This window comes from Melospiza georgiana, chromosome Z, assembly GCF_028018845.1.
Source record: "Melospiza georgiana isolate bMelGeo1 chromosome Z, bMelGeo1.pri, whole genome shotgun sequence".
Lineage (NCBI taxonomy): Eukaryota > Metazoa > Chordata > Aves > Passeriformes > Passerellidae > Melospiza > Melospiza georgiana.
In genome coordinates this window covers 2,050,989-2,067,901 of record NC_080465.1, presented here as the reverse complement: position 1 = coordinate 2,067,901, position 16,913 = coordinate 2,050,989, and the positions used below count along the sequence as shown (strand labels likewise).

The 16,913-nt window shown below is 38.9% G+C and overlaps 1 protein-coding gene across 2 annotated transcripts in view; it reads right to left on the bottom strand.

Moving 5' to 3' along the window:
* EDIL3 (EGF like repeats and discoidin domains 3) overlaps nt 1–16,913 on the bottom strand; it is a 237,446-nt gene that overhangs the window by 154,453 nt on the left and 66,080 nt on the right. For both annotated transcript variants that reach the window (XM_058044014.1, XM_058044015.1), the window contains exon 2: nt 15,095–15,223. In XM_058044014.1, coding sequence (XP_057899997.1) covers nt 15,095–15,223 — 129 coding nt within the window. The remainder of the gene's footprint in view (nt 1–15,094; nt 15,224–16,913) is intronic.

The window sequence follows — 16,913 nt, the reverse complement described above, 5'->3', positions numbered from 1 at the left end:
CGCAGTTTTCCTATCTGCAAAAATTAATCTTAAAGGACCAAATTCTGGCCTCATTAGGCTGTTCATAATGAATAATATAGCTGATGATTAAAAAGTTGACCTGCCTGAGAAGAAGAGGAAAGTAATAGGAATTTTTAATCAAGACACACTTCTCTCTCTCAATTGCAGCAAGATTACATTTGTACTTGAATATGTTGGCATACATCTGTCTTCATGTTATTTCACACCCTTACAGCCCTCATCTTATTTAACACATGGAGAAAAACCAAGACAGCTTCAAAAAGTAATTTTTGTTTGATTTACTGTCAATTCAAATTGGGTTTGACAGAACTGGATACTTGATATGAACTGGATTCTTTATATTTCTAGATAATGGTAATATAATACACTGAGATTTAGCCCTTAAAAAATATTTTTCTTACTGGGTTCTCAGGGTTTTAAGTCTTTATCCACAACAAGGGTTCTGTTGCCAGCCTTGATGTCATCACTGCCCGTGCAAATGCAGATCTTGTGCTAACAAAGGGCTGTAAAAACTTCTCAGAACTTTTTGTCAGGTGTATCTAAGATCTAGTTAAGAATCTTTAATAATCTTTAATAATGGTGAAAACTCCTCCTTGTCACAGTAGGAATATTTTCAGTTTGTACTGTGCCAACAGGAGAAAGCTGGTTAATGTAGGAGAAAAACACACCTGCCACAAGAGCATGGTTTTTATGTGCAGAACTAATCTCAAAACATGGTTTGGAAAATCTGAAAATGGTGTGGCAGTGTTTTATGGTGTCTTTTAATCACCATTAATACTTGGACAAGTATATTCTGCTGAGTCCCACAATGCTCACCTTAGGTTCTCACTGAGAATATAATTTTCATCTTTGTTGAATGCAAGTTGTTGGAACTGAGCTTTTCACCCTTTCTACAGCTCTAGTCACTGCAACTGCTGAATAAATTAGGAAACAAGAAATGCTTTTAATGACAATATGGACAACATAATGATATGTTAGTATCACGTTGGAGAAGAGATGGACATAAAACATCTCAGTTCTTCAGCATATTTCTAATCACATGCTACCCTTTCTTCAGGTACATCATTTCTTGTCACCTCCTCATTGATGGCTTTTGCAACAACATATCTGACAGTCTGGGGACTGACATACTGTTTTTTCTTCTTGCTTTTTTCTTTTTGTTGATGTGTGTTTTGCTGTTGTTTATTTGGTTTTATAATGGATATTGAACATTCATTCATAACCAATTCATTTGACTTTAAATTTGCATTTGAAGCTGAAGCTGCTTCCAGTCTATGTTGGAAATGAGACAAAGTCATCACCAACAAATGAGAATTTTTTTTCTGCACTGTTTCTGTCTGCATTGTGAAACACATCAGACTACATGAAAACTCCTAAGTATGTTTAGAAGGATAAATAACTTTTCCTTCCTCTTCCTTCCAAGGCAGTTGCCACAGCAGCAGTTGTTCTTTCCTTTCCAGTTTTCTGTACACCTGCATTTAGAAGGACCAGTTGAGCAAACAGAGTCAGCAGAAGCCAAATAATTATTGCTGTTCAAAGCCATGAGGAGCTACAAAAAATACTGGCTGGGATTTAGAGAAAAAACTCTGGAATTCACAGATATCTATCTTGGACTTCCCCTCTGAAACTCTGAATCCACATGCACATCACTCCCAACCTGTCTTCTAGAGTGTGGGATCCTATGCAGGATAAATATCTGCAAGCCCTGTAACTCCTTTCTGTGATCTTTTTTGCTGGATAAAGTCAGCAAAAATTTGCTTTACCCAGAGGACACACCTTTCTGCAATATCCTATGTTTGTGTGGATACAAAGGGAAAGGGCAAGGAAGAATTGTCTGTGAATGGAAATGCAATATGTGAAGCATCTCCATGAGGATTTGGAGTCTGAGCTTTTGTATCCTGCTGTCAATGCAGAAGATGGCAAAACTAAATATTACAGGATATTTTGACCATTGCTGTTAGTCTGTTAGGAGGTGATTGCAGGGCATCATTAAGGCTGGGAGAATTTGGATCGTTCAGCCTGCAGAGGAGGATTTGGGGTGACCTCAGTGTGGGCTTGCAGGGCCTGGAGGAACCAATGAGAAAGATGGAGAGAGACAATTGACAAGGGCTGGAGGGACAGGGCACAGGGAATGGCTTCAAACCAACAGAGAGGAGGTTTGGACCAGATATTGGGAGGAATTTCTCCCCTGTGAGGGTAGGCAGGCCCTGGCACAGGGTGCCCAAGGCCATGGTGGACACTGGGACAGTGGGATGGGATTTCAGGTCCCTCCAAACCCAAATTATTCTGTGATGCTATGCTCAGAGTACTGTGGATGTGGACAGGCAAACAAAGCAGATTGTATATGCATGTCTCATACCCATCCATCTGAAAAAAAAAAAAATAAAATATTAAAACCTTGCATGCGTTCATGAAGATTGGAATTAGATATCTGTCAAGAGCATAGATCAGAAGAGTCGAACTACATATATTTGCACCAATTATGCATGAAGTGACACATAAACTGAACAGAATCATAAATACCAAGGAAGCTGAAGTGTGATTTTGCCAAATCATGATGGTCTTGAATTTTACCTCACTCTTTTCCTAATTTCAGGGACAAAAAATTTAGGTCATATCCAAGTCAACCTTTTCAATTTTCCAGACTTCATAATTCCCTGATTTAGAGTGTTGCCATTCCAGTGCATGTTTCAAAGTGAAGACGGTATTGATAACTTGAGAGTTTGTGCCTCAAATTAGCATTCTAATATTACAGATATAGCCACGGGGGAGCAGCTGAAACATTAATTTCAATCTCATTGATTAATTTCTTCTAACATAGGGAATAATATATTGACTCTACAATGTCAGTTTCTCAAGCAGGTGTTCAGCTCAAGTAATGCACATGAAATACCAGCTCTGCAACCATAAGTCAGCACAAAACCTCATGCCTTAATAATTCTGGTCATTAATATAACATAAATATAAATTAATTATTATTAATCATTAATTTATAGCATCATCAAGTAGGAGAAAGCTGTACACCTGTGATACCACCTGAAAAAAATCCCTCTCAAAACCAGTATCTATAATTTGAATTATTCATATGCTTCAGTCAGGATTTCACTCAAGTCCTCATTATCCTCATCACCCATGAATGCACAAAAAGATGAGCACGTGGCATGCGGTGCCTTTTCACCCCAAAAGAGCCATCCCAGATAATTTGCTGGGTAAATGAAGGAGGAAAAGTGGGGGTATTTCAGCCTTGGCATTAACACCTGACAAGAACAGGTACAGCACAGGCCCATCTGGCTAAACAGCAATAAATCCAGACAGAAACTAAAATCCTGAAATGGGGTAGTAAAAGTGAACATCCCTCTGGCATGTTTCTTCCTGTGATTTTGACTGATAATTTTCATAGCTAACCATTTTTTAAATTCTATTTTATTATATTATCTCCTATATAATTCCCCTGGATGTTTTATTCCTTGCAACAAAATATGAACTAATTCTATAGCCTAATAGGAAAAAAATTCAGCCATAGACTTTTATGGAGTTCCTGTAATTACACTTATATTTGGGGGAAAAAATAAAGAAAAAAGAAACAACAACAAACCATTCAAGAACTAAATAACTTAGTTATTCCCCTTAGGAAAATGTGATTTTTGGAGTAAATTAATTCCTTGCTGAAAAAAGTTAAAAGGCCTCATCTGATCCATATCAGCATAATTCTTCTATATTCATATAAAACTGTAGAGGTTTAAGAAGAGCAGTAGTGGGCTACAGTGCTCAATATCCTCAATACACTAAAGAATAAGGTTTATTTGCTCAGGACAATACTAGTTTTAACTATTCCAGTTTAAAATCTTCAAGAAGTTCATTTATTATTCTGGAACTGAAAAAAAACCAAAAAATGTAAGAGATCAGATATATCGTTCCACAGTCTTTTAAATGCTTAAGGGAATTTTGCATCTGGATGATGAACACCAAAGACCCTTAAGCAAGTGACTTAACAGAGATTTTAAATTTTAAAAAAAGGAAGAAGCATAGAAAGGAATCAGATCAGAGAATTATGCAGTGAAAAGAAATGTCTGAGCTACTAAATAGCAACTTTACCCAGTTAGAAACATTAAATTTGTTAGGAGAAACATTTGGGTACTCTTGTTCTGCTTCTAAAAAGAAGGTTTTTTATTATGGAGAAAAGCAAAAACTGAACTACTGTATCTATATTTTTTAGTGGCAAAGATCTATTTCCTTAATTCATTGCTTAAAAACAAGTAAACATTCACGGAGAGAAAAAAAGTAAGAAAAAGTGATGCCAAAATATGATGTACATTGCTCCACTTAATGAGCCATTTATGTAACTAGTTTTGGAAAAAACATTCTGGTAAAAAACTTAAAGAGGGAAAGGAAAAAACAACAATAATGCCCATCTGTCTCTGGATCCAATATTCAGCTTTTAATTTGTGTTTCTTTTACACTGGAACCAAATTCCATTTAGAGCTTGCATTAAGTTCAACACCACCAGGTTTTCCATCTGATCATTTTTTCCTAAGAAGTATAAAATCTTCTAATCTGAATCTCCTAGGATGCCAGAATTAACATCTCATTAAAGACCAATTTGCTTTTTCAGCTAAAGGATCAGCTTCCTTCTGGCATTTTTATTTTTACTAAGTTGCTTCCATACTGTTGAGTCACATCCTTCTACATAAAAATCCAGGAGAAAACTATATTATATAAAATGGGAAAACAAACAGAGGCAGCGCTTCAAGAACATTTCTTGAGTCAAAATGTTATCAGAAATTATGTTGTCTGGTCTCTTAAAAACCACCAAAACTGTTTACTTTGCATTAGCCAAGAAGCAAAAGGAACAGGAAAATAAAGCTACTACCATTGGTGGCAAAACCAAATAGTAATTAATCCTAATTATTAATAGTAATTAATCCTAATCAATATGATACTTAGTAATCCCTAATCCATAAGAATTAATAATTCCTAATGAGCGGTGTATTTCAAAACTAAAAAAAATCCTGCAATAATTAATTTTCTGGAACTGGACAGTAACCTGAAGACCTCTACTATTTGTCAGTGATAATGGCATATATTAAAAAAATTATCTGGTAAGGAAAGTTGTCGTAAAGGCAGTAACAATTGTTTAGGAACAAAAAGATAGATATTGTTTCCATGTTTTAATAAAGATAACAATAATAATATTAAAATATAATTATTATAGCAATAACAATAACAATAAAAGTAGCAATACAATAATAAAAATAAAATAATAATAATAGTAATAGGAGTAATAATAATAGTAAATTTTGAAGTGGTGAGAGAGTGATTTTAAACACCAGGACAGGGACACCAAAGAACAAAGTCAACATGACATGGAACATCACAAGAAGCAGCCCAACAGCTGTGTCAGCAATACTCTGGACCACTCCAGAGGCAGTCATGAATGTGAAAATGTGCAGGATATTCTGTACCAGAATATTTATTTCATTAGATCTTGGTGTGTCATGTGCTCTGCTGTTTCAACCCGATGCAGCTGCTGCCCACCAAAGTTGAATTATCTGAACACTTCTCTTTCCAGACAATGCTAAGAGCACCTATCCAAAGAGCAATTTTCCCCTGTCTGTCAGCATGAGCTCTCCAGGTTTTTATGTGCAGCCTATTTCACTGGCAGATCTGACAAAATATAACTGGTTTATTCTACCTGCTTCTTTTGAAGCTGGTTTAAAAAATATATAAGGCCGTAGATGCAACATATTTCTGGGGAAAATGCTGGTTTTTTCCTTTCTTTTCTTTTTTTTTTTTCCTTCTGGTTTTGGTTTTTTTTTTTTCCCTTCTCTTCTTCACCCAGTAAAACAGGGCAAAACCTCATGGAAATGGCTCTGGCTCAGCAGAGATGCCTCCCTTCCAGTACACACAACCCAGGCAGGTGTAAATCTTGTTTCTGTAGCACCTTGCCTTTAGCAGGCTCAGTGCACTTGGAATTTTCAATTAAATAACACCTGGATGGAAAGCCCACACCTCAGTTTGTCACAGTCCTCCATGACCTGTATGCATGCTTTTCTGAGTATTTGTACATTAAAATCTTGGCATCAGTGTTGCAGCTTTTAACCAAAATCTGATGCACTGCTGAGTCCTTCATCCCTCCAACTGAACCAGGGACTGTGGATGTGTTTTGGCAAATAAACCCATGCTCACAAACTTTGTTTATCTTTGCAAGGTCCCATCCTGAGCAGTAGGCCTACCAACAAGGGGCTGGATGTTTACCGTTTGCCCTTTTAATTAGATGAATAAAATACATAAAATCTCCTTTAGAGTGGACAACTGCTTACCCTCTAGTGTGTGACCTTGCCAGTTTGCACCCTCCAAATAAAAAAAAAATTGCAGGCAGAAAAATAGGAAAATGAATTCCAGCATGGGGTTCATTCAACAGAGCATTTCTCATTCAGGTTTTAAAATTTTCACTACCCACAAACATTGTGCATGGTCACATTGACCAGTGGTACCATGTAGGCTTTTTAAGGTCTGTCATGTATTACAAAATGCTTTATAAAAGAAATATTCTGGTGAAACCCAGCAGAATATTAAGCCCCGTTTTTACAAGTGCCAGCAGCATTCTGGGATGTGTTTGGAAGAGCACTGGCAGCAGGTGGGTGTGGGTGATCCTTCTCTTTGCTTAGCAAAGGGACACATCTGCAGTGGCGTGTCCAGCTCTGGGTCTCCACAGCACAAGAGGCACAAGGACATTGAGGAGCAGAGGGACACAAAGATGGGGAAGGAATTAACTGCAGGATCCTTCACGCAAAGAGACACCAAAAGGGGCAAATTAGAGGTGAGGAAGTCATCACCCCACTCTGCTCAGCTTTTGTTGGGTCTCCCACCTGCAGCCCCGGGCCCAGGTGTGGTCCCTGCTGTGCCCCACAGAGCTGGCCAGGCTGAGAGGCTGCAGGGAAGGGCCACAAAGAGGATCCAAGGGCTGGGAAATCCGACTGGGGGGAAGGAAGGCTGAGAGACCTGGGCTTGCTCAGCCCTGAGGAGAGGAGGATGAGGCTGAGAGGCCTGGGTTTGCTCAGCCCTGAGGAGAAGAGGATGAGGCTGAGAGACCTGGGTTTGCTCAGCCCTGAGGAGAGGAGGAGGAGGCTGAGAGGCCTGGATTTGCTCAGCCCTGAGAGGATGAGGCTGAGAGGCCTGGGTTTGCTCAGCCCTGAGGAGAGGAGGATGAGGCTGACAGGCCCGGGTTTGCTCAGCCCTGAGGAGAGGAGGATGAGGCTGAGAGGCCTGGGTTTGCTCAGCCCTGAGAGGATGAGGCTGAGAGGCCTGGGTTTGCTCAGCCCTGAGGAGAGGAGGATGAGGCTGACAGGCCCGGGTTTGCTCAGCCCTGAGGAGAGGAAGATGAGGCTGAGAGGCCTGGGTTTGCTCAGCCCTGAGGACAGGAGGATGAGGCTGAGAGGCCTGGGTTTGCTCTGCCCTGAGGAGAGGAGGATGAGGCTGAGAGACCTGGGTTTGCTCAGCCCTGAGGAGAGGATGAGGCTGAGAGGCCTGGGTTTGCTCTGCCCTGAGGAGAGGAGGATGAGGCTGACAGACCTGGGTTTGCTCAGCCCTGAGGAGAGGAGGATGAGGGGACGCCTCACCCCGTGCTCCCCTGGTTCAGGGGTGGCCACAGAGTGTGACCGTGTTCACAGGGGTGCAAGGGTGAGGGAAGAGACGAGGATCTCACTCCATGTTTTAGAGGGCTTGATTTATTATTTTATGGTATATATTACATTAAAACTATACTAAAAGAATAGAAGAACGGATTTCATCAGAAGGCTGGCTAAGAATAGAATAGCAAGGAGTGATAACAAAGGTTTGTGGCTCGGCTCTCTGTCTGAGCCAGCTGACTGTGATTGGCCATTAATTAGAAACAACCACATGAGCCCAATCCCAGATCCTCCTGTTGCTTTCCACAGCAGCAGATAGTCAATGTTTGCATTTTGTTCCTGAGGCCTCTCAGCGTCTCAGGAGGAACAATCCTAAGGAAAGGATTTTCCATGAGAGATGTCTGTGACAGCAGAGGAGGGGGAGGCTCCCTCTGTGCATGGAGCCCACGAGAGGAGCAGGGCTGGGGGGTCCCAGGGGCGCTGCCAGGGCACAAGAGGAATCACTTTCCCCATGGCCATCAGCCACTGGAACCATCTCCCCGGGCAAGGGACGGATTCCCCAGCGTTAAACGTTTTTAGGATTCAGCTGGGCAGGGCTCTGGCCCATCCTGCCTGGACCGTGATTTTGCCAAGAAAGCTTGACCCAGGTGATCCTTGAGGTCCCTCCCAACCTGGGATTCTACGACTCTGTGAACTCCCAGTTTTGCACACTCTTCACTAATTGTGACTCCAAACCTTATTTTCACAACGGATTTATTGGCAATCAGCATCAAAGGCAATTTTTTGGGCAGAAATATTGTAAATTATGGCTTAGAACATTTTCTGCCCTGCAATCAATGCCATTTATCAAGCTATTCTGCTTGCATGCATTCAGACCATTCAGTTTAGATTTTTGTGCATTATGCGCTCTTCAGGCTACCCAAAAACTAAACATTAGGACCTAATTTTTCAAATTATTTTTATTAATATATATTGATTGCTTTTACCAGGGCTCCATAACCTATGAGAACATCTTGATTATGTGATATTTTCTGCTTGAAAAATGTGTTTTGCAGTTAATTCCACATAAAACACTGCTGTGTAACAGAAATGTGAAGCCCTAGGGTTTAGGCTTCAGAATAGAGTGCTGAGAAATGCCCCAACATGCTGAAAACCTGCAAGGAAGAATTAGTTTTCAATCTATTCCCTCCTCCTCTCTCTTGCTCTTTTCCCAGAAGAAACTACCCTTTAACTATGGAATATGATTATTCTTGCTGAATTCAAATAAACACAGGTCCACCTCATCTCTGATGTGAATCTTCTGTTACCAACAGAGCCATTGAAATGGTTTTTGGGAGTATCAGCAAAAGGAGAACAATGGACTTTGCAATTTTTCTCAAATAATGAATTTTTTTAAAATAAGGAATCAGTAACAAGAGAAAAGCACAACAGCTCACTGAAGAAGAATTCACAGTCATGTAGTAAAGTCTTCCTCTTGACAATAAGAAACGTGGTGAATAAGTCGCTTTACAAAAATTTGGCTAATATAGGAATAAATATAGCCAGTTTGGGTGGCACTACACCCAAAGCAGTGACAATAGGTGCTGAAATTTGGAGTCCACACTATTTCCCAATATCCTGGCCCATCTGCAAAGGACTGTGTTGCACTAAGGAGAGGAGTGCCAGCAGGCCAAGGGATGTGATTATTTCCCTAAAATCAGATAGTCAAGCCTGGAGAAGAAATTACAAATAAAGACACCAGAGCCAGGGACTTCTCAGTGGTACCCAGTGACAACACAATGACAAAAAAAAAAAAAATTTCACAAAACTGCACTTAAATATATTTGGGCTTTTGGGGTTTTTCCATTTGTTTCCTTGCTTTTTTTTGGCCTGTGAAGGTGATCAAACACTGGCACAGATTTCCACGAGAAGCTGTAAAGTCTCCATCTCTGGAAATATTGAAAACTCAGCTGGAAATGACCCTGAGAAACCTGCACCCTTGGATCGTCCATTAAGAGGTGGGTTAGGCTACAGACCTCCACAAGCGCCTCACATCTTCAACTATTCTGATTTTGGGAGGGCCAGTGCTGTAATTTACATTATTCCAGGCTACTTTATTTACAGCTGAGGTGAATACTTTCATGTCAATTGCACACTGCATGCACATGACAGTAAGTAACTGGATTTCTTTGGAAAGAGTGGATTCATTTCACTATTTCTACCTTGGAAAATCCATTAGTACACATGTTCAACACGTGGTGCAAACAACCCTCCTTAAAGAAAGGACAAAACACACATTGTAAAGGCTACAAAAGCATCTTTGAAATCATTCAGTCATTTCTAATCATGGCATTGAAAAGCATCTGCAAGACTGGCAGGAAGTGAGTGACAGGATTTTCATCTGTACTAATTTTTTTCAGAAGCCCTTGTCCTGTCAGTGCAGGGGTCAGGAAAGCAAAAGTGGAGACTTAGGTTGTGCAAATAAAGCCACAAAGCAAACAGATCAGAGCACAGATCCAGGCCTAATCCATCTTACTGAATTTTTATTTAACAGCATGAAAAGGGAAGAACTGCTTTGATTCCTGCGTTTCTGGCTGGGGGACAGCAGCTGTCAAAGAAATAGTTTACTTTGGATACTGGGAAGACTGAAGTGATTATGGAAAACTGCAATGTGCCAAGCCAGGAACCCCGCAATCACTTCTTAATCACTTGGAGGAATAAAGATGCCATGGGAGACTGGCATCTCTGGCTCACCTTTCAACTCTTCTCCCTTCTCTCAGCCTCCATGCTGCACTGAAATCCAGCTCCCCTTGATCATTAACCATAAGATCATTAACTTGCCTTGCCACCCTTCCAAAATGCACGCAGGCTTTTTTTTTTTCACCATGTTTTTCAATAATGAGGCCCTCTCAGTGAGTGCTGACATAAAAGGTACAGGCACTTTCCAAAAGGATGCTGGCAGCCCATTTGACATCTGTTATTCTTTTTTTTTTTCACTTAAATAAACTAAACATGTTCACCAGTTTATCCTCTCAGACAGTTATTGAATTTCAGACTTGGAAGATCAAAACCGAGTAGTTTTAAGATGCTCAGATTTCAAATGTGAACATGGACAACCCATGGAACACACTCTCCTTGCCTTATGGCATAATGAAGTGAAAAAACTCTTTTTCTTGCCATTAAGGTTGTGCTTCTCCCCGTGTTTTCCCTTATGCACACACTAAACAAAACAGGAGCAGTTTTTATTTCAAAGAAAACTCCCCCAGTGCCATTTTATAGATCCCCTCGTGTGCTGTCCATGGCTAATTAGTCACCCAGGTTGACAGGCAGCACATTAAGAGTTTTCCTGGACAGAATTAATTAATTACTCCTATTAATTGTCTGTAACAGTTGTTGTTTATTGCATTTTGATATTTTACATGATTCCTGAGAATGACTTGTGAGTTATTTAAAAGATGTAAAATCTGCCAACTACTCTGTAATGCATTTCAATGCCAATATCAATTAATCAAAAAATATTTTGTTTCAATTTAGGTTAAAATTAATTTCCATATATGTAGGCAGGAGTCTGCTGAAGAGTTAATTGGACCATAGTGTTCTTATTATCTTTGGAAAACATCCTGCTATTTGGAATGTTTGATATAATCACCTTTTATCTGTTTAGCCAAATCCTTTTTCACCTCGCTGGAGGATGTGCTGTGCTGAAAACAACTAAAACACACATTTTTCCTGCCTCTCTCTATCTTGTCCTCTGCCAGTTTGTCAGATATTTAAAATCTGTTAGAGCACTGAAAAACCTGCACATATAGGGTGATATTACAGATCTACCACCTCATCTCAAATCTTCTAGCACAACCAAGTTTGGTATATAAATACACATAGGAAATAAAATGAGATTGCCATTAAGAAAAGAGTAGCGTCAGAATGGGAATACCAATTTAAAATATGCAAATTACTCTCACAAGAATTTCTTATAAATTTTGGTTTAGACAGACTCAAAGCTACAGTGTCAGTAAAAAAAGAAGTATGGCAGAAAAGTTATATTTTTCCATGGGTAAATTTATAGAAACACATAATTAGTTAAACATATTAGCTTGAAATTGGTATTACTATGAATAACAGGTTACTTTAAATTTTATGTCTATTAAGGTAATAAAGGAAGTTGCATTCTGCAGAATCCATGAAGCTCCCAAACTGTCTGGAGTATTTGTTGGTCTATTTAGGGAAGATTTCTACCTAAATGTTTGATCTTCCTGGGTACTTGTATGCATCTATTTTTTTCTTCCCCTCTGCATAGTTCATGGCTTGCTGTCTGAATGGGACTGCCTTTTATTTACCCACATTAATGCATGATTAAGTAAAATCCCTGTTGTCTTTTACTGTGAAAATCCTCCTGTTCAAGGTATGTCCCTTGAAAAATTTATGACTTCCCAGCAGGTGCCCGAGTTCAGCAGTGCATCCTGTCATTGCACAAAGTCTCTAATGAGGGGGATGCAGACAACACCAAGCTGCTTGTGAATGTTTTTAAAAAAATTTTCTGTGCAGCCCTTTTGAGGGAGACAGTGGCACACGCCCTTCTCTTTTTTTCTGCTTTTTTAAAAATTTGTTTTGTTTTGGTTTTGTGGGGTTTTATCGTTTGGGTTTTTTTGTTGTTGTTTTTTTGGGGTTTTTTTTTGTTTTGTTTTGTTTTTTTATTGCTGTTGGGGTTTTTTTGAGTATTTGTTTTTTTTTTTTCTCACCCTCCTCTTTTCTTCCTACATGGTACCCCCCTGACATCCTAAACACTAATTATTAATTTAGTGTTTTCAACTGCACAGAAAATTGTCAAGAAGGCTTTTTTGAGATATGAGGGATTAAGAGATTAGCTTTTGGGCAAAAACTCATTAAAAAGCCAAAGAGAAACAACCTTTGCTGGCATTCCCTCTTAATTCATACATCTAATAAACACTCTTAGTAAAAGTGATCACTCAGGGTCTTGCACTCCTGGGTTCCTCTAGACACATCTTACAACATCATTTTACTTTAAACATTTCAGTATTTGCAGTATTTGAATTAATTGAGCTGACTGACAAACAGCTTACACTAATCACCATTGTTTTCATAGAAAAAAAATCAAATAATTTTCTTGAAATGCCTTTTTTTTTTTCCAGTGGCTTATATGTACAGGGTTACAAAAAGCAGAATGATCTTTTACTAAAAAATAAAAGATTATTTTAAAATCTATTTTTAAAGGTTTTAACAAGGCTAGACTGAATCCGTACATGTAGCAAGCAAGAAAAAGCCAAACTGAATTAACATTCTGGATTTTAGTTACTGTCGGAATTTGAAATAGATTCTTTATTTAACAAGTGTTGTCCAGCAGATATTCCCCATGGATTGCAAATTAGAAATGTAGTATCCTGCTTCTGTAAGTGCTGTGATTGCCACACATTGTCAAGTTATTTACTTATGCTTTAGTCTGTTTACAAAACTGAGTTTTTGGTGAAGTGCTTGAAGATTTTAGTTAAGTATATGTGTATTTTTTAAAGCCCTATTAATGCTCATCGGCTAATTACAGTGACAATTATCACAACATGATTTTTTTCCTCCAGATTCAGTCATGTTTGGCATCCTCCCAGTCATATGCAATGCAATTTCCTGCCAGCAAAGTACACAATAAATCCAAAATTTTCCTGAAGTGAAGCCTTGTCTATGCTGTTTTAGGGTAGCATGATATATATCCGTAGAATAAATTCAAGCACTGACAAAAATTATGGAAAAGGGATGGAAAATAAGATTTGAGGCAGTGTTTCCTGGCTTCATGTGTGGGCAACAAGCACCTCCTTGTGCAACTTAAATTTTAGGTGGTAACCAACTACAACAACTTTTTAGAATCAGAAAAAAATTGCAGTTGGTGTCTGAAGTTGATCATTCTCCCACAGGAACTAGCTCCATTTGTTTGCAGAAAGTTTAACTTAAAAGGAATCAATTTAAATCCAAATTCCCTTAAAATTGCATTGTGGACACTTGGAATTCACTCTAAAAACAGCAGTAGCAACATTTTCATAAAAGGAAATTAACAAAAAAAACTCATAAAAAGAACAGCCCTTTATTTCTGGACTAAGTTCTGCTCCCTTTACCCATTGGCAGAGACCTAATCCACATAACAGTGAACCTTGGTTCACTTTGTGTAATTTTTTAAAGAATATTTATTAAATGAATTAATTAATTATTTAAAATGAGATGCACACATATTTAGGACAGTTGCATTGTTGAGCCCAGCTGTGACAGTTCCATCATTTTGCTCTGTAAACATCTTTTTGTGCCTTCTTTGGGATAATACAAGAGCTCAACTAACTTTCAGTGAGCTGTCTACATTTTCCTTCAGATTCTCATTTTCTCCTTAAGTTTTCTTAACACGGAGGCCTGACCTCCTGGATATTTTGGATCTACCACTCAAATTCAGGTTTACTTTGAGTCAAGTGCACATCACAAAATTTCAGTACATTTGACTTGTGCTCTATGCACTCATCATTAATTAGAGCCTCCAAATGGATAGTTATTTTGAAATTCAAGCAAGTGACCACTTTGTGTTATTCTGGGTTTCTCCTATGCTGGTCCTGTCTCTTAATGTGCATAAGAAATCAGTCTTTACTGCAGACATTGGCATAAAACTATCAGAAGTGAAGATCTGAAGGGTGCTGGTTGAAGAAGGGTACGTAGAAGTATCACAGAATTATCTAGAATTATCGAATTGATATTTGAAAAATGTTGGTGATGTTGAAGTCCATTATGGAGTTTTTTGTGGACCACTGGGCTTTTCTGAGTAATTATATTTTCTGCAGATGCCATTTCAACTTAATTACATAGCTTTCAACTGTTACTTATTATAGAGATGGCTATGACACAGATATAAGGTTAAAAACCCCAATAATGATCAACCTAAAGACCCCATTGATGCCTTGGGATTTTGGTGTTTATATTTTTCATGTATTTGCCATCCTGCAGTTCTTTAGTGTGTAACTCCAAACTCCACATTCAGTGTCAGCTGCTGCTGTCCCATTTTGGGCAGGCACAACAATTCCTCTCCAGGCCTGGCAACCGAGGGTACCTCACTGCCCCAGGGCCCAGAAATGCAAACAAAAGGGAGTTGGGTGGGCAAACTTGGGGTAAATGACTTCATTAGCTGAGGCTGGAATTAGATTAGCCCCCAATGTGCAAATGGACCAAACTTATAAAAGTGTGAAAACCTGTGGGTCCATTTTTGGGTGTAGCCCCTGGGGCTGCCCAAAATGTTCCTGAAGGCCCTTCAATAAACAGAAACGCTTTTCATTTTTATCTATTCTGGCCTCTGTATTAATTTAGCCCCAACAAGGCATCACCACCACCACCACCACCACCACACAGAACACCACGGACAAGATCGCTGCTCGAGCAGCCGCAGGCCACTGGAGCCATTTCAGCAATTTAATTTAATTTTCACTTACCAACCTCCACAAGGCTGGAGCAGTTGGGATCTGTGAAACCCTGGGGACACTCGCAGGAGTAGAAGTTGTCATTGAGCCCTGACAGGCAGATGCCACCGTTCTGGCAGGGGTTGGAGTCGCACACATCCGCTGTGGGCACAGGCAAAACAATATTTTTTGTAGAAAAGCCACCAAAAATTACCCCCAAGCTCTCACCACATCAGATTTTCGGTAACTAAGTACAGAAAGAAAGGACGAACTCTTATGTCCTTTGAATGACTTTTGGCTGATTCAGTTTTGTATTTATTTAACAGCACAGCTCCAGGTAATCATCTATCCCTAATCTTCCACCCAATAAAATGTGCTTGTCTTAAACTCAATCCATTTGCAAAAGACAATAGCAAATGGCAATTTATTTATTTTTTCCAACCTGAAGACTTTCATGATATCTACAGATTTCATTCTGTCACCACTGGGATAAAAGGAAGCAACCCTAAAGAATATCCCCTAGGCTTTGGCCAGGTTTAACTTGGTAGTTTTTCCCAGATATTTTCTCTTATATTTACATATATTATTGTCTATCTCAATCTTCATCTTTAAAGGCACGTTTGTGCTCTCTGCTGCTCAGCATAGCATTAAAAATTAACAGTATTTTGTGCAGTAAATGCATCTGAAAGAAAGATCTACAGGTAGACACTATTAGAGAACAAGTACATTGTTTTCTGTGAGGTTTTTTAATTGAAAATTGCCAGGGTTTTTTCCATGTAATTGAAGAGATTTACGGAAATTTTTTTGGTTTATGTCATCAATACAACGCCAGCAATTACAGCATGTTTTGGATTATTTTGTTGGCAAACAGCTCAGGATTTACACACTTTTCTTGCACGTGGATTTCAGATTAATCCTTGGTGTAAGAATTTACGTTTAAACATAGTTTAAGAAATGTAGGTGATGCACGAAAATGCCTTTATGAACTCTGTGCATCAGTTTCACAGAAAAAACTGGAGCTGTGCAGTAGTTTTCTGGGTTATTTGCAGTTTTGTTCAATTTTTTTGTCATCTTTAGGGTGCCTTCATGGCACAAAGAGCTGTCATGCACTTGATATTGTTTTGTCTTAAAGACTGTCCAGCTGATGGAGAAGCAAAGCTATTTTTGAGAACAGTGAATGGTATATTCTAACTGAATCTAAATAAGCCAAGACTTCTCATTTTGTGCGTTTGTTGCATTATTGGGGTAGCAAAGGATGCTTGTTTATTACTTTATGGGGATTAGGCAATTGGTTGTGAAAGAACAGCTACTATTAAATGAATTCTCTGACAACTGTATTCCCATACCTCTAATTAAATTAATAAACTAAATAGCATCTGGAGCAGGAACACTTAGTATGCAAATCCTCATGGATATTCTGATTAAAATGAGAGAGGATATTTTTGCTACATATTTCCTGATTTGGTGTCATTCTGATTTCAATAATGCCATTGGTGTAAAAGGCAAAAAGACAAAAATGCTCTTTGAATTTGTGAATTCTACGTTGAATGACAAGCAGAATTCACACAAAACGTTGCATTATATTTCCCGAAACTGAAATCTCCTGAAATGACCAAAGTGTGGACATTCAACTGCGTGGTTTTAATTTGCGTGAAAATTCGTGTTGGCTTTTTCAGCCTGAAATAAAGTGACCCAACCTGCAGTTTGGGACTAATAAAGCAGATGTTCTCCTCTGTTAACAGCCATTTATTCCCATGTTCAGGAAATAACTGCACTAATTGCTCTTTTGACCCACCACCTTGGCCTGTCAGTCTGTGGTGTAATTTTTGTAATGTCATTGTACCACAGAAAT